At 49.6% G+C, this 22,398-nt stretch overlaps 1 protein-coding gene across 1 annotated transcript in view; it reads left to right on the top strand.

Moving 5' to 3' along the window:
• The window catches only part of ASTN1 (astrotactin 1), a 223,923-nt gene that overhangs the window by 164,516 nt on the left and 37,009 nt on the right, over positions 1-22,398 (top strand). The window contains 7 exon segments of the mRNA XM_030573045.1: positions 1,659-1,796; positions 2,650-2,800; positions 7,969-8,135; positions 9,738-9,932; positions 10,854-10,981; positions 16,495-16,599; positions 16,854-17,042. Of these exon segments, the coding sequence (XP_030428905.1) occupies positions 1,659-1,796; positions 2,650-2,800; positions 7,969-8,135; positions 9,738-9,932; positions 10,854-10,981; positions 16,495-16,599; positions 16,854-17,042 (1,073 nt within the window).

Genomic DNA, 22,398 nt, shown 5'->3' with positions numbered 1-22,398 from the left:
CGGGCAGTGATGGGGTAAGCTGCCCCAGGACGCCCATCAGTTGGAGTTTGGCCTAGACCCTGGGATCGGAGCTTCTAGCCCAGGGTCAGAGAGCGCCTCCTTTGGAGAAGGCTGGTATGTCTGTAGTGAATGAAAGCAGCATCTGAGTGCTGGCAGGGAGGGGGAGGGAGGAAAGAGACCTCTTCCCCTTTGCACCGCAGTGACTAAAGTGTTGCTCACGTGGGGCCAGTGTTCATATTCCTTGTTCATGCCTGCCCATTTCTACTGCCTCTGAGCAGGGAGCCCGCTGGAAGGTCCTGCTCTGACACCCACTCAGACAAACACAGAGCTTGCAAACGAGTGAATGAATAAATGAATAACCTCTCGCTGCATCCCTCATTTCCCTACCTGTGCTCTGACTGCCTTGGCTGCAGAAGTTGTCAGAGAGAGGGACTCATCTGCCTAGGAGCAGCGGCTGCTGTGCTGGGAGGCAGGGCTATAGCTTTGCATGTGCTACCCACTGACGTGGCGCCTCTCCTCCAGGGAGCACTGCAGCTGGTGTGTTCCTGCTCTGAGGAGGGCTGTGGCAGGCCACTGGTCCCTTCCCCACCCTCACTCTGGGGACAATTGGCTGTCCCCCACTCTGCTCTCAACATTTCAGCAGTGTAGGGAGGCCAGGCCCCCCATGTGCCTGGTGCTATGCAAACACAGCCGTACCAGACCCCGAAAACATGACTTACCACCTACCAAGTTAAAAGAAGCCCCATTGTAGCAATGGGGAGTTGGGACATAGAGAGAGTAAAGCTGGGGTTTTCAAAGGAGCCAGTCTCCTAGCTTCAGCGAGAAGTAGTGTCCTCTAACTCCCAGCCTACATGGTTCAACCAGGGTCACCCAAGAAATCTTGCAGAGCCAAGAAATGGTCCCACATCCTCTGTGTCCCCATGCATTGCCCAAAGTGCAAGGCCAGTCTTCCTCTCTTACCCATGGCCTCATTTGTCTTCTCCTTCTCCCATCCCATGCCCCATGGAACCTTTCTCCCTCTATAGCCATGCTGCCACCTGCACTTTGCAGGTCCTACAGTCAGACTCCGTAGCAAAATGAAGAGCCAGCACTTTACTGAAGGCGTCTAGGATGGCTTTGGGGCCAGGACGGATGATCTAGTTGGTTGGGCAAAGACCTGGGTTCAATTCCTGGATCAACCACAGACTTCCTAGGTGACCTGGGGCAAGTCACTTAATCAACCTTGTGCCTGAGTTCCCCACCCACCAAGTGGGGATGGTAGCACTTCCCTAGCTCCTGAGGGGGGTCTGAGGACAAATACATTAAGGATTGTGAGGTGCTGGATACTGTAGGAATGGGGGCCGTGAATAGACACCCAGAACCATCCGAGTACCTCAGCATCTCCTTCCCTCCCATGTGCTGGCTCAGGAGCTATCTATGCTTTGGCTGTATAACGACCTGGTCATGGGCATGGAGGGGCTCTTCACGGGAGACTTCTCCACCATTCTCTTCCAGCGGATGCGGGAGGCATGGGCCCTCTTCCATCCTCCCTGTCCAGTTGCTGTGGCAGTCACACCTTGCTTCCTACATGTGCCCCTCCCCTTGTCCCCCTGTGGGGCTTGAACTCAGGTGGGCGCTGTTTTCCTTCTCTAGTGAACTGATCTAACCCTGTCCGGCAGGTTCACCTACACCCTGGGGGAAGGGATGTGGCTGCCACTGAGTAAGAGCTTTGTGATCCCGCCTGCCGAACTGGCCATCAACCCCTCAGCCAAGTGCAAAACGGACATGACAGTGATGGAGGATGCGGTGGAGGTCAGGTGAGTGTGTTCATGGAGCTGGAGGCATGGGGAGTCCAGAGGCCACTCCAGTATTGCGGGAGGAGGATCGCACTCACAAGGCAGGCTCTGAAGTTGAAGGAACCATAGAGCTAACCCCAGCTTGTGTATTGTTACGGTCCTTCTGTGCTGTGGCATTTGGTGTCTTTCTGGTGGATGTTCATTCTGGTGGATGTAGATGGGACATCAGGATATAGAGCCTGACACACTGCCCAGTGAAGTCCCATAAGAGTTTCTCCTCTGACTCCAATGGGCTTTGCGTGAAAATCTCACTGTGTACACTGGGCAGCCCTTCAGGTGCACATTTCCTGGGCAGAGTTTAGTACAACATTCACCATGTACCTTCTGCATGCCATGGTCCTTAGCCTGCTTAGAGCCAGGCCTTCAAAGACATCTCAGCTGTTCCCAGTAGATTAAGTCATTCAGAAAGTACCTGTTGAGTCTTACTATTGTCAGCTTATAGGACTAAAGCTAATCAGCTACATACGGACGTAGAGTCCTCACTACTGAGTGGTGGGGATCCTCTGAGTCACATTTCCACAACATCAAGTGGGCATCTGGCAGCATTTGCACATACAGTTATTACCACTGTGCGCACTGCATGCACTGTCCATGTACAAATGTGTGTGTGTTTAGTCTAATTTGCACTCGTGATCAGTACAGTTTTGTACAAAAATAGGGCCACACAACTGGGCACCACTGTAGGTGGAAATGTGTATTGGTGGATGTGTGAATATGTATGTACTCACTAGCACTTTAGATTGAAATTGAGTTAATTTATTTATGCTCTAGGAGCTGAATTTCGTATTGTGTCCCTTTCGTCTCCTCCTTGCAGGGAAGAACTGATGACTTCCTCCTCCTTTGATAGCCTGGAGGTTCTCTTAGACTCCTTTGGACCGGTTCGAGACTGCTCCAAGGACAATGGGGGCTGCAGCAAGAATTTCCACTGCATCTCGGACCGCAAATTGGACTCCTCTGGTTGTGTGGTGCGTGTGTCCTGGGGGTCATCGCCCAGAGCTTGTCTTGTCTGTTGTATGTGATAAGAAATGTGTGAGAGAGCAGCTAAGAGCTTCCCATAATGCCTTGGGAGGAATCAAACAAACATATCACTTAACAAGGTCCTGCTTTTCAGAAGGTTCATTGCAGCTTTACTGTAGCTCTACCAACAGCATCTAACTTGTTTGTTGATAGCTTCTCCCAGCTTCTACCTACCCACAGTTCTGCAGCTGAAGACAATGAGGCAGTCCCGAGGAGGCTCTGAGCCATGAGTTCTGCTAACACCACCAAAGTAACAAGGATAAAAGTTACCTAGGGAGCATCAGCCCTCTCTACACATAGATGTTCCCGCCCCTTCTTCCCCTGTAGAAGTCTCAGAGTCCTATAGACTTAGGTGTGTAGGCATGTTTCTGAGTCCTGGCACTTGGTCATTCTCTTCCTTAACCCAGGTCTCAGCTAAGAGGAGCTTCCGGTTGGCACCATTGTAACGACTGCTGCAGATTGTCCCTTGTCACATATTGCCATTCTGGTATTCTTAGGGCGTGGCTGTTGGGAGATGGCATCTGCAGGCCTGGCTTTGCGAAAAGCAGCTGGTCCCAATTGCTGCACGTGTTGCAATGATTCAGACCATTTAGATCAGCGTTTCCCAGCCGAGAGAGCAGGTCCCATTGCTGGGGTGGGGGAAGATTAGTCCAGGAATGGGGCACAAGACCACAGGGATTCAGGAATAATTGCATGATCCCAGATTCACCTTGCTACCATTGCACGGAGGCTTCTGGTGTTACAGATGAATCGGGATGGCTCTTCAAGAGCTTCCCAGCTTCCTTGCCTGTTCCTTGGTGGTCTCTGCTGCAGGGGCAGCTCACGTCTCTGACTGCAGGCTGGGGCAGCAGCCTGCCTAGCCAGTCCGATTTCTGCTCTCATGGCACTGAGCCATGAGTCGTGCGATGAACAGCTGGGGGAACAGGAGGAGAAGCTGTCACACTGGGATGGGGGAGTGGGAGGGAGGCAAGGAGACAAATGACAGAAGGGGAAAATAGGAAAAAAAATAGACAGCAAAGAAAGAAGATGGACAAGGAGGAGAAAGAGACAATGGGTGCTGTGCCAGAGCATGGGACAGAGAGATGCTTTCTGTGATGGGAGCTTAAGGAGCTGTGCCATCCATTTATCCCCTTCCCACTGTGTGGCTCTAGCAGAGGAAGTGCAGGGGGAACCACTGCTTGAAGTGAGAGTGTTTCACATGGGAGCACAAAGACAGAGCCCTGGGGGGCTTGTGACTGAGATTGGTGGGTGGCCATCCCCAGTGGAGCTAGGCATCCCAGTGATCATTCATGGGAGTCAAGCACTGCAGCCCTTGATTCCCACATGGAAGGAGATGGGCTGTAGTGGTACGGAGACATTTTAAATCACTCCCTACATGAGAGCCTATTGGAGCAATGAGTGGCAGTGTGCAGCAAAACCTTGCAGTGTCTGCCATAGCCAGACACCGCCTCATTTGCTGCTTGGCTTGTACTGAGCATGCTCACTTGACTGAGCATGCTCAGTAACACTGCTGAAGCCAGCTGCCCTCACTCTGCCCCTCCCCACCACTGTCGACAGGCATGGGACATCTCTGTCCATAGCACAAGGAAAAGGTCCCTGTTGAGTGGGTGGCTGTCTTGAGACCTTCCTTCAATGTGTGCGTGGTTGGAAACCAACTGCTCCATCTGCTGGTGGTACGTGGAGCTCAAGGTTGGTCCTTTCAGGAGCTCTGTGTTTGCACCGTGTAGCCCTTGGTGTGTAGCCAGCTGCCAATTCTAGACGGGAGTGGGGTGGGTAAATGGCTAGGGGTTCCTACCATGTGCCCTGCACATCTCCTCCCTTTCTCCATGGCACACCAGTGTTCTTATTGCCCCTGTGTTTACACGAGTCCCACTGCCTGGATATGGTGTTTTCATGCCTGGGGGGGGGGGGGGCATATTTTTCTGTCTGAGTTGCAGCAGCAACGTCCATCTCCCCCGTTCCCTCACCCCTCTGTACGTGTGCTCCCAACGAGCCATCTGCCCGTTCCGGAGGCCAGCTGTGAAGCTGCTGAGCATGTCTCATCATTCACGCTCTTCTCCAGTCGTGCCGCACCTGCAGTGCTCCAGGAGACGCTCTCTGCCAGAGACGGGTGTGCTAATGGGCTTTGGAGGTGGAATTCTCCTCACCCCAAGACCGTGTAAACTTCTGGTAGCAGCAGCATAACCCTTGCAGGGCAGAGAGTGAGCGAGAGGCTGCCAGAGCTAGCAAAGCAAAGAGCAAGAGACAAAGAAAACAGCGAGCAGAGGCATGGGAACATCCCAGAGATGGGAGGTCCCCTGGGGTTTAATTCTCAGAGGTGCTGAGCCCCTGCAGCTCCCATTGACCTCACAGGGAGCATGTTGCCTATGGCTCGCCAGCCACTTGTTAAACAACTCAAGCAGTGGGTGCTTCCACTGCTTCCCTTGGGAACCTCTTCCACAAACTGCTCCATCTTCATTGCTATTCTACTGACATTCCCCTTTGCTCACTGCTTAGAGTTACATTCCCTTGAATCACCCTGCACAGCAGCCCAGGCTGGAGATGGCTGAAAGGAACCAGGCAGGAGTGACACATAAAGGGGAACTTTGGGGCTGTAGGGGGTTGAGCTCATACAGTATGTGACTGGGGGCAGGGGGTGCAAAGGCAGGGCTACCTGTACAAAGCGGCTTCCCACACTCTGCAACATTGCCTCTCCTTGGGGTCTGATTCTACCACACATCCAGTGAGGAACACTGTATTCTGCAAACAGACCCAATGAAATCAGTGGGACCAATTGTGGCGTAAATTGCAACTCCATCTAAGTGAGAGGGGCAGAATCGGACCCTTTGCCTTTACACCTTGCAAGTACCAGACCTCTCACGCCTCAGTCATTGTGAAGCCAAGCTGGACATATCTAGCTTTTGAAGTCAGGTTGCACTGCTTGGTTGCCACCCATCAGGCCTTGTCCTATCATAGTAACATCGTAACCCTGTGCTTTCTGCATCATGACATCTCTGCATGAGTGCCACACATTATACTGCGGCATATTGCCATGCTAAATTGGGCCAGGAGCCATCTAGCCCAGTGCCATGTCTCTCAGAGTGGCCAGTGTCAGCTACTGCAGAGGAACGATGCATTTCAACAGACTGTCCTACAAGCCAGGATGGTAATGTCCTAGAACCCGGCCTCTCCACAGAAACCAGGCCAGATAGCAACCTCTGGTGGCTGCTCATCACAGGAAAGGTGGGGATGCAACTTCCAGGATAACCAGGGCCCAAATTTGTGGTGACTTTCTGGGTGTGAGAGAGTAGCGGGAGACACTGTGGGCACATCCATTTGCCTCATTCCTTGAGTGAAGGAGTCTCCTGATTCTCAGCTTTAATCCTTCACCCTGAAGATGCAGAACAGATGCTAGTGAGCAGGGTAGAGACTGCGCAGAAGATAAGTGCACTTTGCTCTGGGAAGAGACATGGTGAGGTCATCTAGTGGCCACGCAGGTGACTGTTCCCCTCTGCCCCACATTCTGGTGATCCTCTCAGGGAGCTGTAGAGAGCGTCGTGATTCTGAACTTCTGGTGAGAGGAAATAGTTTCTATGGGGCAAGAGGTGCTTGTAGGCCAAGTGGGCTTTCAGAATGTTGTGCCGTGTGAAATAGAAACAGGCGTCTTCATTGTACTGGACAAGCTTCAGAACGAGTTGATTCAAAACCTGACCGTAGTGAATTAAAACCAGTAAAAACTCTTACCTCTCTAACCTGCTTCTCTCAGACCTTGCTGGTCACCAAGGAGTCAAATCAATCAGGTGCATCCAGTTCCCCACACCACTTGAGAGCATATCTGGCTGAACAGCTGCAGAGCCGGAGAGCAGGGCGGATGGGTGCTGGGCTGTATCCCCAGTTGTGCCATTTGCCTGTTGGCCGTCATCCAGAACAGCTGGGTTCGCACAGCCAGACATGGCTTCATAAAACTGCCTGAAGTGCCCTCACATCCCAGCTCTCCAGCTGGTGCAAAGGGGAGGTGGATGTGGGATAGAGGGATTGAGCCAGGAGGGAAGTCTAGCAAGCCTGCAGGGTGCCATTTTTTTTCGAGATTGCAGAATGAGTGTCAGCTAACAATGTACATCCTGTTGTGTGATCTTCAGTCAGGGTCAGAGGAAGGGAAAAACATGTAGAAGCGGTAGCCTGCTGTGAGCTCATCACTCTGTGGCTGCTGTGCCTTGCTGGCAGAATCCCGGCGAGGGGGAGGGGAGAAAAGTGTAGGGAGGTGCTGCTGGGGAGGCCTCTAGCACTTTGTTCTTTGCTTCAAGGAGTCTTTAAGGGGCTTCCGTGCTCGGGGAGAACTTTCAAGTGCGCTCTCCATTGGGTGAAGCCCTTTCTCCTTCTCGAAGTCACATTAGCCCAAGTGCTACAGTGCATAGACTGCAAACCCTTGGAATGGCTCAGCCCACAATGCGTCCTGTTCGTTTTGTGCACCTCATGCGTGATAGGCCATGCTCCTCCACTCCCTTCATTCTTACCCCACATGGAGCTACTCTTCCCCTGAGTCCTGTCCTGCAGCATCCCCGGTGCTAGGCTGCTACATAGCTTGGCCAATGCACCTCAGTCCCAGTCTGCAGCTTCCCTGCTATTCTAATCCTAGAGCTTTACATGGCTCTGCCAATGGAGCCTGCAGCCCCCTACCCCCGCTATTCTAGTCCTGGGCCCCTATGTGGCCCTGTCAATGCACCTCAGCCTTGACCCAGCCTTCTAATCCTGGTCCTGCCTCTACACAGCTCTGCCAATGCAGCTTGGTCCTGACCTGCAGCCCCCCTGTTATTCTAATCCTAGAGCTCTACACAGCTCTGCCAATGCAGCTCAGTCCTGACCTGCCGCCCCCTCCCTACTGTTCCAGTCCAAATGTGTGGCGTCCAACTGAGTCTTTTGATGAAAATTGGCAGCAAGTGATGCACAGATGGGAGCTGCAAACAGGTTTGTTATTGTAAGCTTAATGCTGCCTTCTTGCAATACAGCCAGTGTCGGTGAGAACATCAGGTGCAGATTTCAGATGTCGTTTCCTGACTATATGCTAACAACTGAGCAAAATCTCGTTTTGGTCCCTGTATTCAGAACCTGGTTAATCTCTGTCATTCTGTCATGCCAGTGCCCAACAGGTCTCAGCCCTATGAAGGATGGCACCGGCTGCTATGACCGCCACGTTGGGGTGGACTGTTCGGATGGGTTCAATGGTGGCTGCGAGCAGCTGTGTCTCCAGCAGATGGTGCCTCTGCTGGAAGATCCCTCTCTGTACAATATCCTCATGTTCTGCGGGTGAGTGACCTGGCCCATTCCATCCTCATCTAGGAGACAGTTGGGCAGGGATATGGGGGAACCTTACATGTCCATATTAGCACCCAGGGCAGGAAAGAAATGTACTGTGTGGTGTCTTGAGCTGGGTCAGGGATAGCCATGCAATGCAGCCCCTTGGGCACCCAGCTTTTCTAGTGTTGCCTAACTGCATGTATGTGTACACTTGTATGTGTGTGCATGCATATATGTGTGTGCATGTGTCACGGAGTCACCGGGTGATGCTCTGGAACTGCTCCCCACCAAGCCAGTCAGGACTTTGGGGAGCCTCCTCTCCCTTGGAGCAGACTTGTTCAGGGCAAGAAGCTCACACGTCTTCACCTCCTGGGTCTCTTCTTAGAGCATTCAGCATCCTTTGCCCCTCCGGGCGCTTCCCACAGCGAGCCCGCCTCAGTGGGGTCCTGGGGAAGCCACCGGGTCCTTCACCCCCACTTCGCAGTCAGACGTGACTTTTAGCCAGCCAGTAAAACAGAGGTTTATTTGATGACAGGAACAGGGTCTAAAACAGAGCTTGTAGGTACAGCGAACCGGACCCCTTGGCCAGGTCCATTCTGGGGGTCAGTGAGCCTGACCCCCACGTCTGCCCTCAGCCAACTCCAGACTAACAACCCCCCCTAACCCCTCCTTTCTGCTCAGCCCCTTTCCCGGGCCAGGAGGTCACCTGATCCCTTTGTCTCCAACACCTTTAGCTGGCACTTTTGCAGAGGAGGGGCCCAGGCCATCAGTTGCTAAGAGACAGAGTGTCAGGCATTTAGGTGCACTGGCCCTTTGCTCTGCCAGATACTTAAGAACTGCCATGGGGACACTGAGGCACCAACACAGTATTTAGAGAAAACATTAAGAACTTTCCCAGTTCGTCACAGCATGCACATGCAAGTTGGGCGGGAGCGGGTCTTACCTCTTACACAGACAGCTTCACAACACGAGGAAGAGATCCCGCATTGTGGAGATGCACCAGAGCGCCCTGCCTCCTCCTTCCCAGACGGTCATGTACGTTAGCGAAATTGCCCCCCACCCCCTCCGCCGTCCTCAGGGCACTGGATATTCCTTTGTCAGAAGGGCAGCCAGGTGCGAGTTTGAGTGTACGCCACCAGCTATGACATCAGAACAGTATTTCCCCTTGGGATTGTCTGTGCTGTAACCTCTTGGTAAGCAAACAGAACGGCTCTGTGCTTGCTCCCAGTGCTTGGGAGGAAATGGAGCACAGGCTGGATACTAGGAATATTTTCCTGACAGTGTGAGCTATCGGGTCATGGAACGGTCTGTCAATAAGAACAGTGGAATTGCTATCACCTGAGCCATTTAAAACCGGACCGAACAAGGCACTGGAGTGAACAGTCTTCCATTCATGCTTTGAAGATGATCAGGCAACTATATCTGTTCTGGGAGCTGTCCACCACTAGTGGTTATAACTCAATGACTCCTATGCTCCACTGGGGTTGTTCCAGTTGGCTGTAGAGAGAGGCCTTCTTTCCTTGCGTTGAGGTCCCTCCCCTCCTCCACCACTGGATGTCTTGGCTCAGTCCCCAGGTGTAATGGCTTGTGCTTTGTTTCCCCCCATGGCAGGTGCATTGAGGATTACAAACTTGGAGTGGATGGGCGGTCGTGCCAGCTGATCTTAGAGTCCTGTCCAAAGGGAGGTGACTGCAGGGAGAGCCGGGAGCTGCCCATGAATCAGACTCTGTTTGGGGAAATATTCTATGGGTACAACAACCACTCCAGGGAGGTTGCAGCTGGACAAGTGCTGAAAGGGACCTTCAGGTGAATACCGTGTCCTCACCTTTCATCAGGCAGGCGCTATCACTGTGCTTGTCTGGAACCTGTCATGCCCCTAGGAAGTCACAGTCTGTAACAGTCCCAGGTCCATAGCCTCTTGTTTCTGTACAGGAAAGGGTTTTCCCCAAGGAAATGGGGGATACAGGAAAAAGAGCTAACTGAGGGCTCGTGGGCTTGCTTTGCTGTTCATCTTTTCTGTTTACAGTTGCTGCTTTAAATGCAGCCCGGGTTGAGTTGTGGTTGAAAGTCCATCCTATCTGATGGCTCCTCTGTGTTGCAGTGAGTTGTTGGTCACAATCCAGTTCTTAATTGCCAAGGCCCAGGTCCTCTGAAGTCTTTAGGCACCTAACAGCTAATACCTTTGAGGTCAAGATCACAAACCCACCAGCCAGTGTTTTGCAGGAAGCTAGGGTTTAAATAGACACAGGAGACTGGACAGTAGGTTAAGCAAAGGTGCATTGACATACAGTGTGTGATGGGGAGGTTGAGCTTCCACTAATTGTGCAATGCTTGTTCTCTTTCTGATAGCAGAGGGCCCTTTAATGCAGCAGACAAAGGCATAATGAGAGCCAGTGGCTGGAACCTGAAGCTAGATAAATTCAAGGTGGATAAGGTGCATGTTTTTAACTATTGGAGGTGGTGGATTTCTGTCACGTCAGGTCTTTAATCAAGATTGTGTGTCTTGGTAAAAGAGAAGCTCTAACCGTGCCAGAAGTTGGGGGTTTGATGTGGGGATCACGGAAATGCTGTGGTCTGTGCTGTGTGGGAGAGCAGGCTAGATCAGCACAAACGGCCCCCCCAGCCTTAAAACCTGTGCCTGTATTGCTAGACCTCGTTCTCCAGGGCTGCTGATCTGGCCACTTTAATTACAGACGCACACAAGTGTTAACTCTCTGGAATTTGCAGGCAGAACAACTTCGCCAGGGGCTTGGAGCAGCAGCTTCCAGATGGCCTGGTGGTGGCCACTGTCCCGCTGGAGAACCAGTGCCAGGAGCAGATCTCTGAGCCCACGCCCGACCCAGGCTTTCTGACTGGTGAGTGATTCCAGCTACGCTTTGGCTCCTCTTCTCCCAGACTCTGTTTGTAGAAGGCTGAGAGAGTTCTTAGTGCCTGGAAAACAGGGCAAAGGGAGGGACCCTTTCACTGCCTGGCTTTAGCAAAGAAAGGCCTCGCCGACCCATCAAAAGTCAGACAAGGCCCAAGCCTGGGAGACCTCAGATGCCCTGGCTGCTCTTACTGACCTGTGGGTGCCCTTGGCACATGCCCTTTCCCTCAGCTACCTTCTGGGGGATCACCACATGATCACTGGCTGACTAGCCGAAGGCCCCATCCAGCTGGCTGGTGTGGCAGGATAGCTCCCTGAGTGCTAGGAGGCACTTGTTAGCCATTGTCCATACTGAAGTGTCACCTACTGTCTCAGTCAGGATCAGGGCCCCCAACAAGCACATTGCCCCAAAGAGCTTACAGTGTAAATAGACACTGGGGAAGCTACGTCACAAAGAGGTAAAGTGACTTTCCTCAGACTGCCCAAGAGCTCGGTGGCCAAACCAGGACTAGAACCCAGGTCTTTTGAGTTCTAGCCCACTTCCCCAAGGGGAGTCCCATAGATCTCCAACACTGAGTCAAGCCTCATTCTGCCTGATCTGTATATCCACACAGTAATAAAGACCCCACAGGTCAAGTACTGCCCTCACTTACACCACTGACCTCAAACTGCGCTTTCCTTTTCAGCCCTGCTGGCTCCGGAGTGGTTACACATGTGTAACCAAGGCCATGCCATTACACAAGCAGTTTTGTAATTGGAACTTAGTTAACAATTCTGTTGATGAGGCACAAGCTGGAAAATAATCCAATTCATTCTCCAGAACTGGGCTGGCTCTTCACAGCTGACAATGGTAAAAAGCAGTAAAACCTTGTATTTTTCACTGAAGTCAGCAGATCCAGTCATCATCCAAATACACACGAGGGGACAGAGGTGCTGAGTAAGAAAGGCCAGTTTTGCATAACCACTTTTAAGAGGAGAGCCACGCATTCAAGTTGTCAGTGACAGTGAGCACTGAAGTAAGAGGAATTTCAAGGCCCAGGAATGCCATTTATTAGTGCTTGGAAAATGCGGCTTTACTCTCCTTGCACAATACAGCTGTTTAGAGCCTTGGAAGAACCCATGACATGGGATAGTTTGTTCCTTGGTTTGCCTGTTCACCACCCTCTCAGTGCTATTATCTCATATTTCATAAGCAATAAACGGAGCTAGGTTGCTAACCAAGTGGGTGGTAGGACATAGTGTATCCTTTTTGGGTAGTGTAATGGATTGACTGGTCCATCTGTCATCAGTCCCCTATGCTGGTTGGACCCATGGAATGTAGGGTGACTATATCACCCACTACTGGCCTCAACCTATAAAGAATAAGCCCTGATAACCAAGGGCAATTCTTCTTTAGTTGGAAGGGTGGAGGCCTGTCTTTTTGGAGCAGAATCTCTTTCCCCAGGCACATGGTGCTTAACTAATGATCAGTCTTGTGTGTAAAATTGGCAGCCCTGGGTTTATGACGTTAGTCACCAGAAATGATGGTCAGATGAAGTGCTGCCTACTGTCATGTGACCCATATGTTGCTGGAGATTTAAAGTTGACTATCACTGTTTCAAAACTACCAGAAAATGCAACATGCCAAGAAAGGGTGTTCAGGAAGTACAACGTTTATAAGAAATCCATAGCCACTGCTCAGCCGGTGGGCACTTTCTCACTTCTGCCCAGGGCCGGCTCCAGGCACCAGCGCAGCAAGCAGGTGCTTGGGGCAGGCAACGGAAAGGGGCGGCACGTCCAGCTCTTTGGCGGCAACTTGGTGGCGGGTCCCTCTCGTAGGGAAGGACTTGCTGCCGAATTGCCGCCGAAGAATGAAGCGGCAGCAGTAGAGCTGCTGCCAAAGTGCGGCCGATCATGGTTTTGTTGTTTTTTTTGCTGCTTGGGGTGGCAAAAACGCTGGAGCCGGCCCTGCTCCTGCCCCACTGCACTACCTGCTATTCCAGCCCTGAACTGCATTCACAGCCCTGCCACGCCACCTAAACCTTGGCCAGAAGAACCTTTTGTTTTTCCAGTTCTGGGCTCCCTCCCCAGCTCTGCTGCCTTCCCTCAGTTCTGACCTTCCATACCCCACGTTATCCCAGTTTGTGCTGTCTTATGAGTCAACTCTGCTTTATGTCGCGTGGTCATATGGTTTTAATATATTTATTTGAGTGGGTGCAGACATCCATTAGGTGCTAGCTGGAGGCCACCAAACATATCCCGGCAGCAGCACCTCAAATCCAGAGGTAATTGTGCATTTGTTCCCTGTCACCACTCACCCTGGTAGTTAGCTATTCTCCAGTTTTGGATGGGGCACCATTGAACATGTTATCCATGCTCTGAAGGAACATGCATGAGTCCCACCAGGAGCACTCCAAGGAATTTGGAAGGAATTGGTGGATTGAAATCCAGAGTTAGGAATCTCACTGTACCTCTGGGAGGTAAGAGCTATGGCTGGAGTTTTCCAGGGCACCTAAGTAAGTTAGCTGCCTCATTTGAGTTTGGGTCCCTGCATTTCCTTTGAGAAGCCCAGCCCAGCCCAGCCGCAGATCAGAAAGAGCTGGTTGAAAGGCAGAACATCTTTCAACTTGATTGAAATGGGTGAGAGTTTATATGAAGGGTGTGTTCATGTTTTGACATTTGTTTACCGGCGCCTGTTAAATGAAACTGTAGAGGCAGTTAGCAGGAATGGAATTGTTTCACTGGCGGATGAGTGTTCCCGAGCATACAGCTCGAAAATGGAGTGTCTTGGCGGTACCAAAGAGTCTGCATCCCAGTAGTAGGGGCTGTGCTGGCAGCACCATCTGAAAGCTGGAGATCTTCACCATTAGGGAACAATGTTCCTTCTTGGTCCACTGAGACAGATACTCACCTTGGACAGCTAGAGTCAGCGACCCTCATTGAAGCACATGTGTAATTGCAGATGTTACTATTGGTGCTAACATTTTCCAGCTCCTTTTTCTTTTTTTTTCTTTTTTTTTCTTTTTTTTTTTAAATGGTAGTTGACTCTGTTGCCACCAGGAAATTATAATTTTCATGGCGTAAATGGCACCCCCTTCCTTAGCTCCCATGATCCTGTTATTTCCTGCTGTCTCTGGCTGGGGCGCTGATCATCCTGCAGCCATGTTTCTTGTTTAATTGATTCCATTGCTGCTGCCCCGTTCCTAGCACTGGACATTATGAAACACAGTCAGGACACTCCGAGTGAGTTTTGATGTTGCCAGCCGAGCCGGGAGTTAAAAAGCCCAGCCGTTTTCCTTTCCCATGTTTTACAGCTTGCCTTCTCAATTGAGAAGTGCAGCCACCTCCATTAATAATACCTAAGAAATGAACGTTTTATAAACTCACCTCTCATGTAAAAGGGTTGCCGTGATCTTTCCCTGCCCGCTATGCACCTGTTTGGATGTGGAGGGGTCACAGGGTAATGTAGAAAAGACAGGCGGGTAATGTCCAGGTGATATTTATCCTCTGTGTGGAGAAATTAATCTAGCAGAGGCGTGAGGCTTGATTTTCAGAGTTGCTGAGCACCCCCAAATGCCATTGCCTTTCCTAGTAGCCTCTGGGGTTCAGCACTTCAACAAGTCGAGAGAAGGGTTCCCCGCCTCCTCACCCCTGCCACCAGTGCCTCACTCTTTTTCCCCGCATCTAGTACTTGCCAGCCTAAGGGGTCCCACTGGTTTTCTTATCGTCCATGTCCATTCCTCCTGGCATGGAACACGGCGGCAATCACGCCGCGAGGTGCATTAAAGGCAGCACATACGGCAATGCCCAACGTGCTGCATTCGGAGATGGCTCATTAAAAAAGTCTAATTAGTGGAGTAATGAACACACCAGGACATGCCTTTGGGACTGGCCTTCCAGGAAAAATCCACAAAAGGCCTTGTTATCTTCAGAAGCCAAGCCGGGGATGGAGCGAGGAAACAAACTCAACCACATTCCTTTAAAGTTGTATTTTTAATTGCTGGAGAGTCGCTGACCCTCAAACCATCTTTTAGCATAATTAGACTCTTACTCCACCCAGTTGTTTCCTCCCGTGCAGTCCCAGCTCATTCTGTCACCGAAGGCAAGATTTAATTGGGCAGAACTGTCCCTTTACAGCAGATCAGGCAGCAGAAGCCAGATGCTACCTTGGGCATTAGCGTCAAGCTGGGTTTGCGAAGCCCAGGAAGTGAGTACCCCCTCACAGGAAACACTGATAATGATAATGACTTGCAGTTACAATGCTTACAGGTGACTAGAAAACAGGGACGGTGTCCTATGGTTAAGATGGGGAGTTGGGAGAGCAGGATTCAATTCCTGATGCTATCACTTCATTCAGTCTCCCTCTGCCTCCGCTCCAGATCTGTAAAATAGAGACCATAGTCCTTTCCCTGTGAACTCCTCAGGGCAGGTAATGTCTCTTACAATATATCCATGGAACACCTAATCAGTGAGGCTCTGATCTCAGTTGGGGGCACTAGGTCCCATTACAACATAAATACTAATCAAGTATCTTCCATCCAAAAGGATTCCAAACCACTTTCAAAACTCTGGGCCAAACCCTGGGATCTGAACTCCCAGCCACTGCCTTGCTTGTTATACCCTGTAAGAAAAATGAGAGTTTGTTTGCAGCTGGGGACTTTAGCCTGTATCAAAGCCGTCAGAAGAAAATCTGCCTTGTCCCTTTGTTGCAGTCAGCTAAGCAGTCTGTACTGGAGGCTAAGACCATTACACACATTTATTTGTCACTACTTGTCACAGCATCTCGGAGCTTTCAAAGAGCAGGCGCCGATCTGAATGCAGGGATGTGAACCACTCTGTTTTAAAATGCAAGAGATCATAGCAACAGCCGCACGACATCAGACTAGTGATCTGTTCAGCCCAGTATCCCACCTCCAACAGCAACTAGCACCAGATGCTTCAGAGGAAGGCGCAATCAACCTGAGAGGATACAAATATGGCGTAACCTGCTCGTAAGGGAAATGTATTGCTTGGCTTGTGCTAAGGGAAGCAGTGTGGCCTAGAGGATAGAGCACTAGATTGGGACTCTGCTACTGCCTTGTAGGTGGCCTTTGACAAGTCCTCTCCCCTCCCTATGGCTCAGCTTCCCCACCTGTAAAGTGAGGAGAATGGATTGGCCTGCCTTTGGAAAGCACTTCGTGATTGGTGGCTGACGTGCGAGCTAAGAGCCTGGGATGAGGAGGTTTAGTATTTAAGTGGGGTTTTCAGAAGGCCTCAGTGTTGGTCTAATTCTGCTCGCATTGATGGCAGTGGTAAAAGCCCCACTGACTTCAGCGAAAGCAGAGTTTGGCCCATGCGGAACTCTTCTGGACATCCCAGCCTCCCTCCCTAAGACACAGCACCTCCATTTCCCTTCTGTGTGCGCTGGGGATGGTCTTGCACACCCTCCCCTCCCTGAACCACACTCCCGGTGTGGGGCAGACTGCCCACTGGGCACTTTGCCACTCCCTAGCGCTGAGGGGGTCTCTCTCCTGTCTCCCTCAGGGATGGTGAATTTCAGCGAGGTGTCTGGATACCCGTTGCTGCAGCACTGGAAGGTGCATTCCGTCATGTACCACGTCCGGCTCAACCAGCTTACCATCTCCCAGTGTAAGTACTGCTGGGTTGCAAGCCAGGATGGGGAGGACGGTGGTAGAATAGCCTTTGGGTTGAGTGAGGTTTTGATCCTATTCTTCTTGAAAACTAAAGGCTGGATTGTCACAGCCCGTATTTGGCCATGCAGGGCCGTAAGAGGGAGTAAGGCCCTGCTGGGGTGGGGTTTGTTGAGAGCTCTGGCTCCACCCCTTCTCATATTCACCCAGGCCTTCTACTTCTCATTGCTTCCTGTGTCCGTTCCTCTGCAGCTTTCAGCAACGCCCTCCACTCTCTCGATGGAGCCACTTCCCGAGGTGATTTTGTGGCCCTGCTAGACCAGTTTGGCAACCACTACATCCAGGAGGCAGTCTATGGCTTTGAGGAATCCTGCTCCATCTGGTATCCCAATAAACAGGTCCAGCGGCAGCTCTGGCTGGAGTACGAAGACATAAGCAAAGGTAAGAGGCCTAGCCAGTGATCAAGAACACACACACATCCTTCCAGAGAGCGTATCCGCAGATCGCAGCTGTGTGGAGTCAAGGTAAGGGAGCCCTTTTCAAGGCCAGGTGTGCCTGCACCAAAGGAGTGTGTTCCCATCTTTATACTGGCTGTTCTCTATCCCCGCAACGTAGACTCCTACAGCCAATCATGTGCTGGTGTTGTGATATGAACAAACTGCTCAAGCTAAGACGCCAACTCATTTTGTTTGTTGTTTAGCCCTAATCTTGCAGCCACTGAACTCAATGGAAAGACTCCTGCTGGCTTCAGTAGGGATTGGATGAGGTCATTAAGGGCGATAAAAAGCCAAGCGCCAGAGAGATGAAAGGCTAATACATTCATGCCACCAAGCCTTCCTGCCTGATTCTACTCTTAGCTCATGTATGTCTTTAACCTTTGTCTCTTCCACATAGGCAGTCTTCTACCTGGGTCTTGAGTCTGGAGTTTCCTCCTCTCCAGTGTCCCCCCACTCCCACCCCAGAACCTTAGCTTTCTTTTATTGCTATACCCAATTGTGAATTGGTCTCTGTGTAGGAGTCATCAGGAATCAGACAGTTGAGGGAGGCATGTGTAGCGGACTACTTCTTCCCTGGCGAAGCTAGTCAGCTTGGTCAGAGAAGCTTGACATGGAGACAGAGAATCTAGGCTAAATTTTGTAAGGCAGGTGCTTTCAACCTGTAAAATACAATGTGAATCTGTGCGAACAGGAAATTCTGGGTATGCACCAGGGAGGCGGAAAGGGTAACTGCACACACCACTGTGCTGTGTGTAAGTACAGGGGCAAGTGTGGGGGCAAGATTTCCAATGGTGCAAAGGGTACTGCAGCACCCACCCGCCACTGAAAGTCAATGGGAATTGGACATCTACGTGTCTATTTTTCTTTTGCTCTCATTAACTGTCTCCGTCAGACATTCTGTTTCACACAGTGAACAGTGTAATACTGTGGGAGCAAAACCAGCTGTGACATTGTGCAAGATTCTCCACACATTCCCAGAGCTCTGGTAGCTTTAATCCAGTTCTGCATGGCATTTGCTTTTAGCAGTCACTCCTCATACAGTACTGATCACTTGGTATTCTGTGGATCAAATCTTACTTTTCGGAAAACACGTCCATGCTGATGTTTTCTACTGATTGCTGTGGCTGCTGGTGGTTAAGGTCAAAATACAAGGGATTTCTTTGATTTGCCTTGATGTTTTCAAAGGTGCAGTAGGAAGGAATTTTGTCCAAATTAAAAAAACCTAGTAAGAGAACCAAAAAAGTGCCACCGTGGCTAAACAAGGAAGTAAAAGAAGCAGTTAGAAACAAAAAGGCATCCTTTAAAAATTGGAAGTTAAATCCTATTGAGGAAAGTAGAAAGGAGCATAAACTCTGGCAAGTCAAGTGTATAATTAGGAAAGCCAAAAAAGAATTTGAAGAGCAACTAGCCAAAGACTCTCAAACTAACAGCAAAAAAAAATGTCAAGTACATCAGAAGCAGGAAGCCTACTAGACAATCAGTTGGGGCCACTGGACGATTGAGGTGCTAAAGGAGCACTCAAGGATGATAAGGCCACTGCGGAGAAACTAAATCAATTTTTTGCTGAGGGAGATTCCCAAACCTGAGCCATTCCTTTAAGGTGACAAATCTGAGGAACTGTCCCAGATTGAGGTGTCATTAGAGGATGTTTTGGAACAAATTGATAATTAAACAGTAGTAAGTCACCAGAACCAGATGGTATTCTCACAGGAGTCCTGAAGGAGCTCAAATATGAAATTGCAGAACTAACAACTGTGGTATGTAACCTGTCATTTAAATCAGCTTTGTACCAGATGACTGGAGGATAGCTAATGTGAAACCAGTTCTTTAAAAAGGCTCCAGAGGCGATCCCAGCGATTACAGGCCAATCAGCCTAATTTCAGTACCAGGCAAATTGGTTGAAACTGCAGTAAAGAACAGAATTATCGGACACACACATGAATACGATATGTTGGGGAAGAGTCAATAGGGTTTTTATAAAGGGAACTCACGCCTCACCCATCTGTTAGAATTCTTGGAGGGGGTCAACAAACACATGGACAAGGAGGATCCAGTGGATATAGTGAACTTAAACTTTCAGAAAGCCTTTGAAAAGGTCCCTCACCAAAGGCTCTTAAACAAAGTCAGCAGTCACTGGATAAGAGGGAAGGTCTCTCATGGATCGATAACTGATGAAAAGACAGGAAACAAAGGATAGGAACAAATGGCCAGTTTTCAGAATGGAGAGAGGTAAATAGGGGTGTCCCTCAGGGTCTGTACTGGGACCAGTGCTGTTCGACATGTTCATAAATGGTCTTGAAAAAGGGGTAAATAGTGAGGTGGCAAAATTTTCAGATGATACAAAACTACTCAAAATAGTTAAGTTCAAAGACCACGAAGAGTTACAAAGGGATCTCTCAAAGCTGGGTGACAGGGCTACAAAATGGCAGACAAAATTCAGTGTTGATAAATGCAAAGTAATGGACGCTGGAAAACATAATTCCAATTATATGCACAAAATGATGGGGTCTAAATTAGCTCTTAAAGAGAGAGATCTTGGAGTCATTGTGGATAGTTCTCTGAAAACATCTGCTCAATGTGCAGCAGCAGTCAAAAAATGAACGGAATGTTAGGAACCCCATTAGGAAAGGAATAAATAACAAGACAGAAAATATCATATTGCCTCTATATAAATCTCTGGTATGCCCACATCTTGAATACTGTGTGCAGGTCTGGATGCCCCATCTTAAAAAAAGATATATTGGAACTGGAAAAGGTACAGAGAAGGCCATAGCTTCCTTATGAGTAGAGATGAAAAAAGACTTTTCAGCTTGGAAAAGAGATGACTAATGGCGGGGGGGGGGATATGATAGAAGTCTATGAAATATTGACTGGTGTGGAGAAGGTGTATAGGAATGTTATTTACTACTCCACCTAACACAAGATCTAGGAGTCACCCAATGAAATTAATAGGCAGCAGGTTTAAAAGAAACAAAAGGAAGTACTACTTCACACAATGCACAGTCAACCTGTGGGACTCTTTGTCAGGAGATGTTTTGAAGGCCACAGCTGTAACAGGGTTGAAAAAAGAACTAGATACGTTCATGGAGGATAGGTCCATCAATGGCTATTAGCCGGTATGGGCAGCGATGGTATCACTGCCCTCTCTTTGCCAGAAGCTGGGAGTGGACAACATGGGATGGATCACTTGATGACTGCCTGTTCTGTTCATTCCCTCTGAAGCACCTGGCACTGGCCACTGTCAGAAGACAGGATACCAGGCTAGATGGACCATTGGTCTGACCCAGTATGGCCATTCCTATGTCCCATTCAGGTGAATGTTACATGTTATGGGAGTGCCATTTACAGCCAGCAGGAATCTGCCTGGCCTGTACTGCAAGGAGCAACAGTGCACTTGCAAGAAGTGAACTAGACAATCTAATAGAGTGTTTTCATCTCTTAAGTTTGGAGATTCAAACTCCTGGCTCTAAAATAAATAATGGGACTTGCTGTCCTGGCATGATGCAAACTCGGCTTCTATGCATGGGTCTGATTTGGGAAATTCACCTCTCTCTGACTCTGCATGGATCACTTGGATTCATACGACAATTGAAACGGGTTTTCCCAAAGCCACCTGTGACACTCTGTATCTCAGGGGACACCCTCCACCCCCATGTTCATCTTTATAAAATGATTGTGTGGTATTCAATGCAAATTTTGTCATGTGGGGTGTCTTCAGAAGGCTCATGATGCACTGAGCATGGTTGTTATAGTGATGTTATAGTAATTGTTACAGTTAGGTTATAATTTCAGGTATTTAGTTATGAGCCTGAAAATATATCCTCATGATTTAAAGCAAGCCCATGCAAAAACTCTCCAAGAACAGAGAGGCAGTTCATACCTCATCAGGGCATGGACTGGACAAACCCAGCCCAGCCTCACAGGAACAGTGGACACTGGCTTAGGCAGCAACGAAAGAATCTGTTAGACCCTCGAGGGAGTCACCCTCTTCCTTTGGTCAGTTTGGGACTGCGATGAAGTAATGCTCACCTGACTCTGAAGTGAGGCGGAGGGCAAAGCCAAGAGGAAAGAAAGGACATGATAAAAGGGAGAGACGTTTGCCATGGTGGCTCTCTCTCTTCCATCTACATCTACAGACACCACAACCAAGTGACTGAAACGCTGATCAAAGGGGAGAGCATAGCTGAAAAGCCAGTCTGTGGTGAGAAGCATCTACATTTGTAAGGCATTGAAAGTGTTAAGATCAGCTTAGAATGTGTTTTGCTTTTATTTCATTTGACCAAATATGACTTGTTATGCAGTGACTTAAAATCACTTAAATCTACCTTTATAGTTAATAAATCTGTTTATTCTACCTGAAGCAGTGCATTTGGTTTGCAGTGTGTCAGAGACTCCCCTTGGGAGAACAAGTCTGGTGCATATCAATTTCTTTGTTAAACTGATGAACTTATCTAAGCTTGCAGCATCCAGCGCCCATAACTGCAAGATGGAGGTTCCCAGGGTTGTGTCTGGGACCAGAGATATTGGCTAGTGTCATTTGCTTGCAAGTAGCTGGGGGCAGTTTACATGACAGAGGCTGTGTGTGAACAGCCCAGGAGTTGGGGTTCTCACAGGAAAGCAGGGTAAGGCTGGCTCCCAGAGTCAAGGATTGGAGAGGCCTAGCAGATCACCGGTCCAGATAACACCAGAGGGAAATGTCACACTGCCCTCTTTAGTATTAAGTCCACTGTAGTTCGGTGGCAGGATCTCTCTGAGCACCGCAACTTTTCTTTTCTCTATTTCCTCCTTTTTTCCCCTCCAGTCTGGGCCGTTTCACCATGGTCTCTTCCTTTCTGCAGGTCTCGTAGTCTTCCTTCCTTCCTTCCTGTACAATATCTCCTTTCAGCTTCTCTCCTGTTCCAACACCTGCCACTTTCTGTCTTAGCTTTTAGTTGGTGAATGTCAAGATATTGATTGAAAAATTGCAAGAAACAAACCATTCTCTGTGGCTGCTGCTTTCACCCTGTTCCTGCATTGCTGTCCCAAAGTGGTCCATTTCCAGCACAATGGGGAAATGAAATGCCCTTTCTTCTTTTTGGTTTAACAGACTTGTTTTGTTTGCAGGGGTTTCTGAGTGAGGTTAGCACTGTCCTATTTCTTGGCAAAATGTTTAAACAGTAAGTTCTGTTGAGTGTAGAAGATGGAGACAAACTGACTTATTAACGTAGGCACTGGTTCTTCTCTGACCCCCCTTGTAATGACTGCCAATTGTACGCATCACACTGCTGGCTGAAGTTCCAGGGAAGTGGCCTCTGGGGTGA

This window comes from Gopherus evgoodei, chromosome 8, assembly GCF_007399415.2.
Source record: "Gopherus evgoodei ecotype Sinaloan lineage chromosome 8, rGopEvg1_v1.p, whole genome shotgun sequence".
NCBI lineage: Eukaryota > Metazoa > Chordata > Testudines > Testudinidae > Gopherus > Gopherus evgoodei.
The sequence above is the reverse complement of the archived record's forward strand: the minus strand, read 5'-3'. Positions and strand labels throughout refer to the sequence as shown.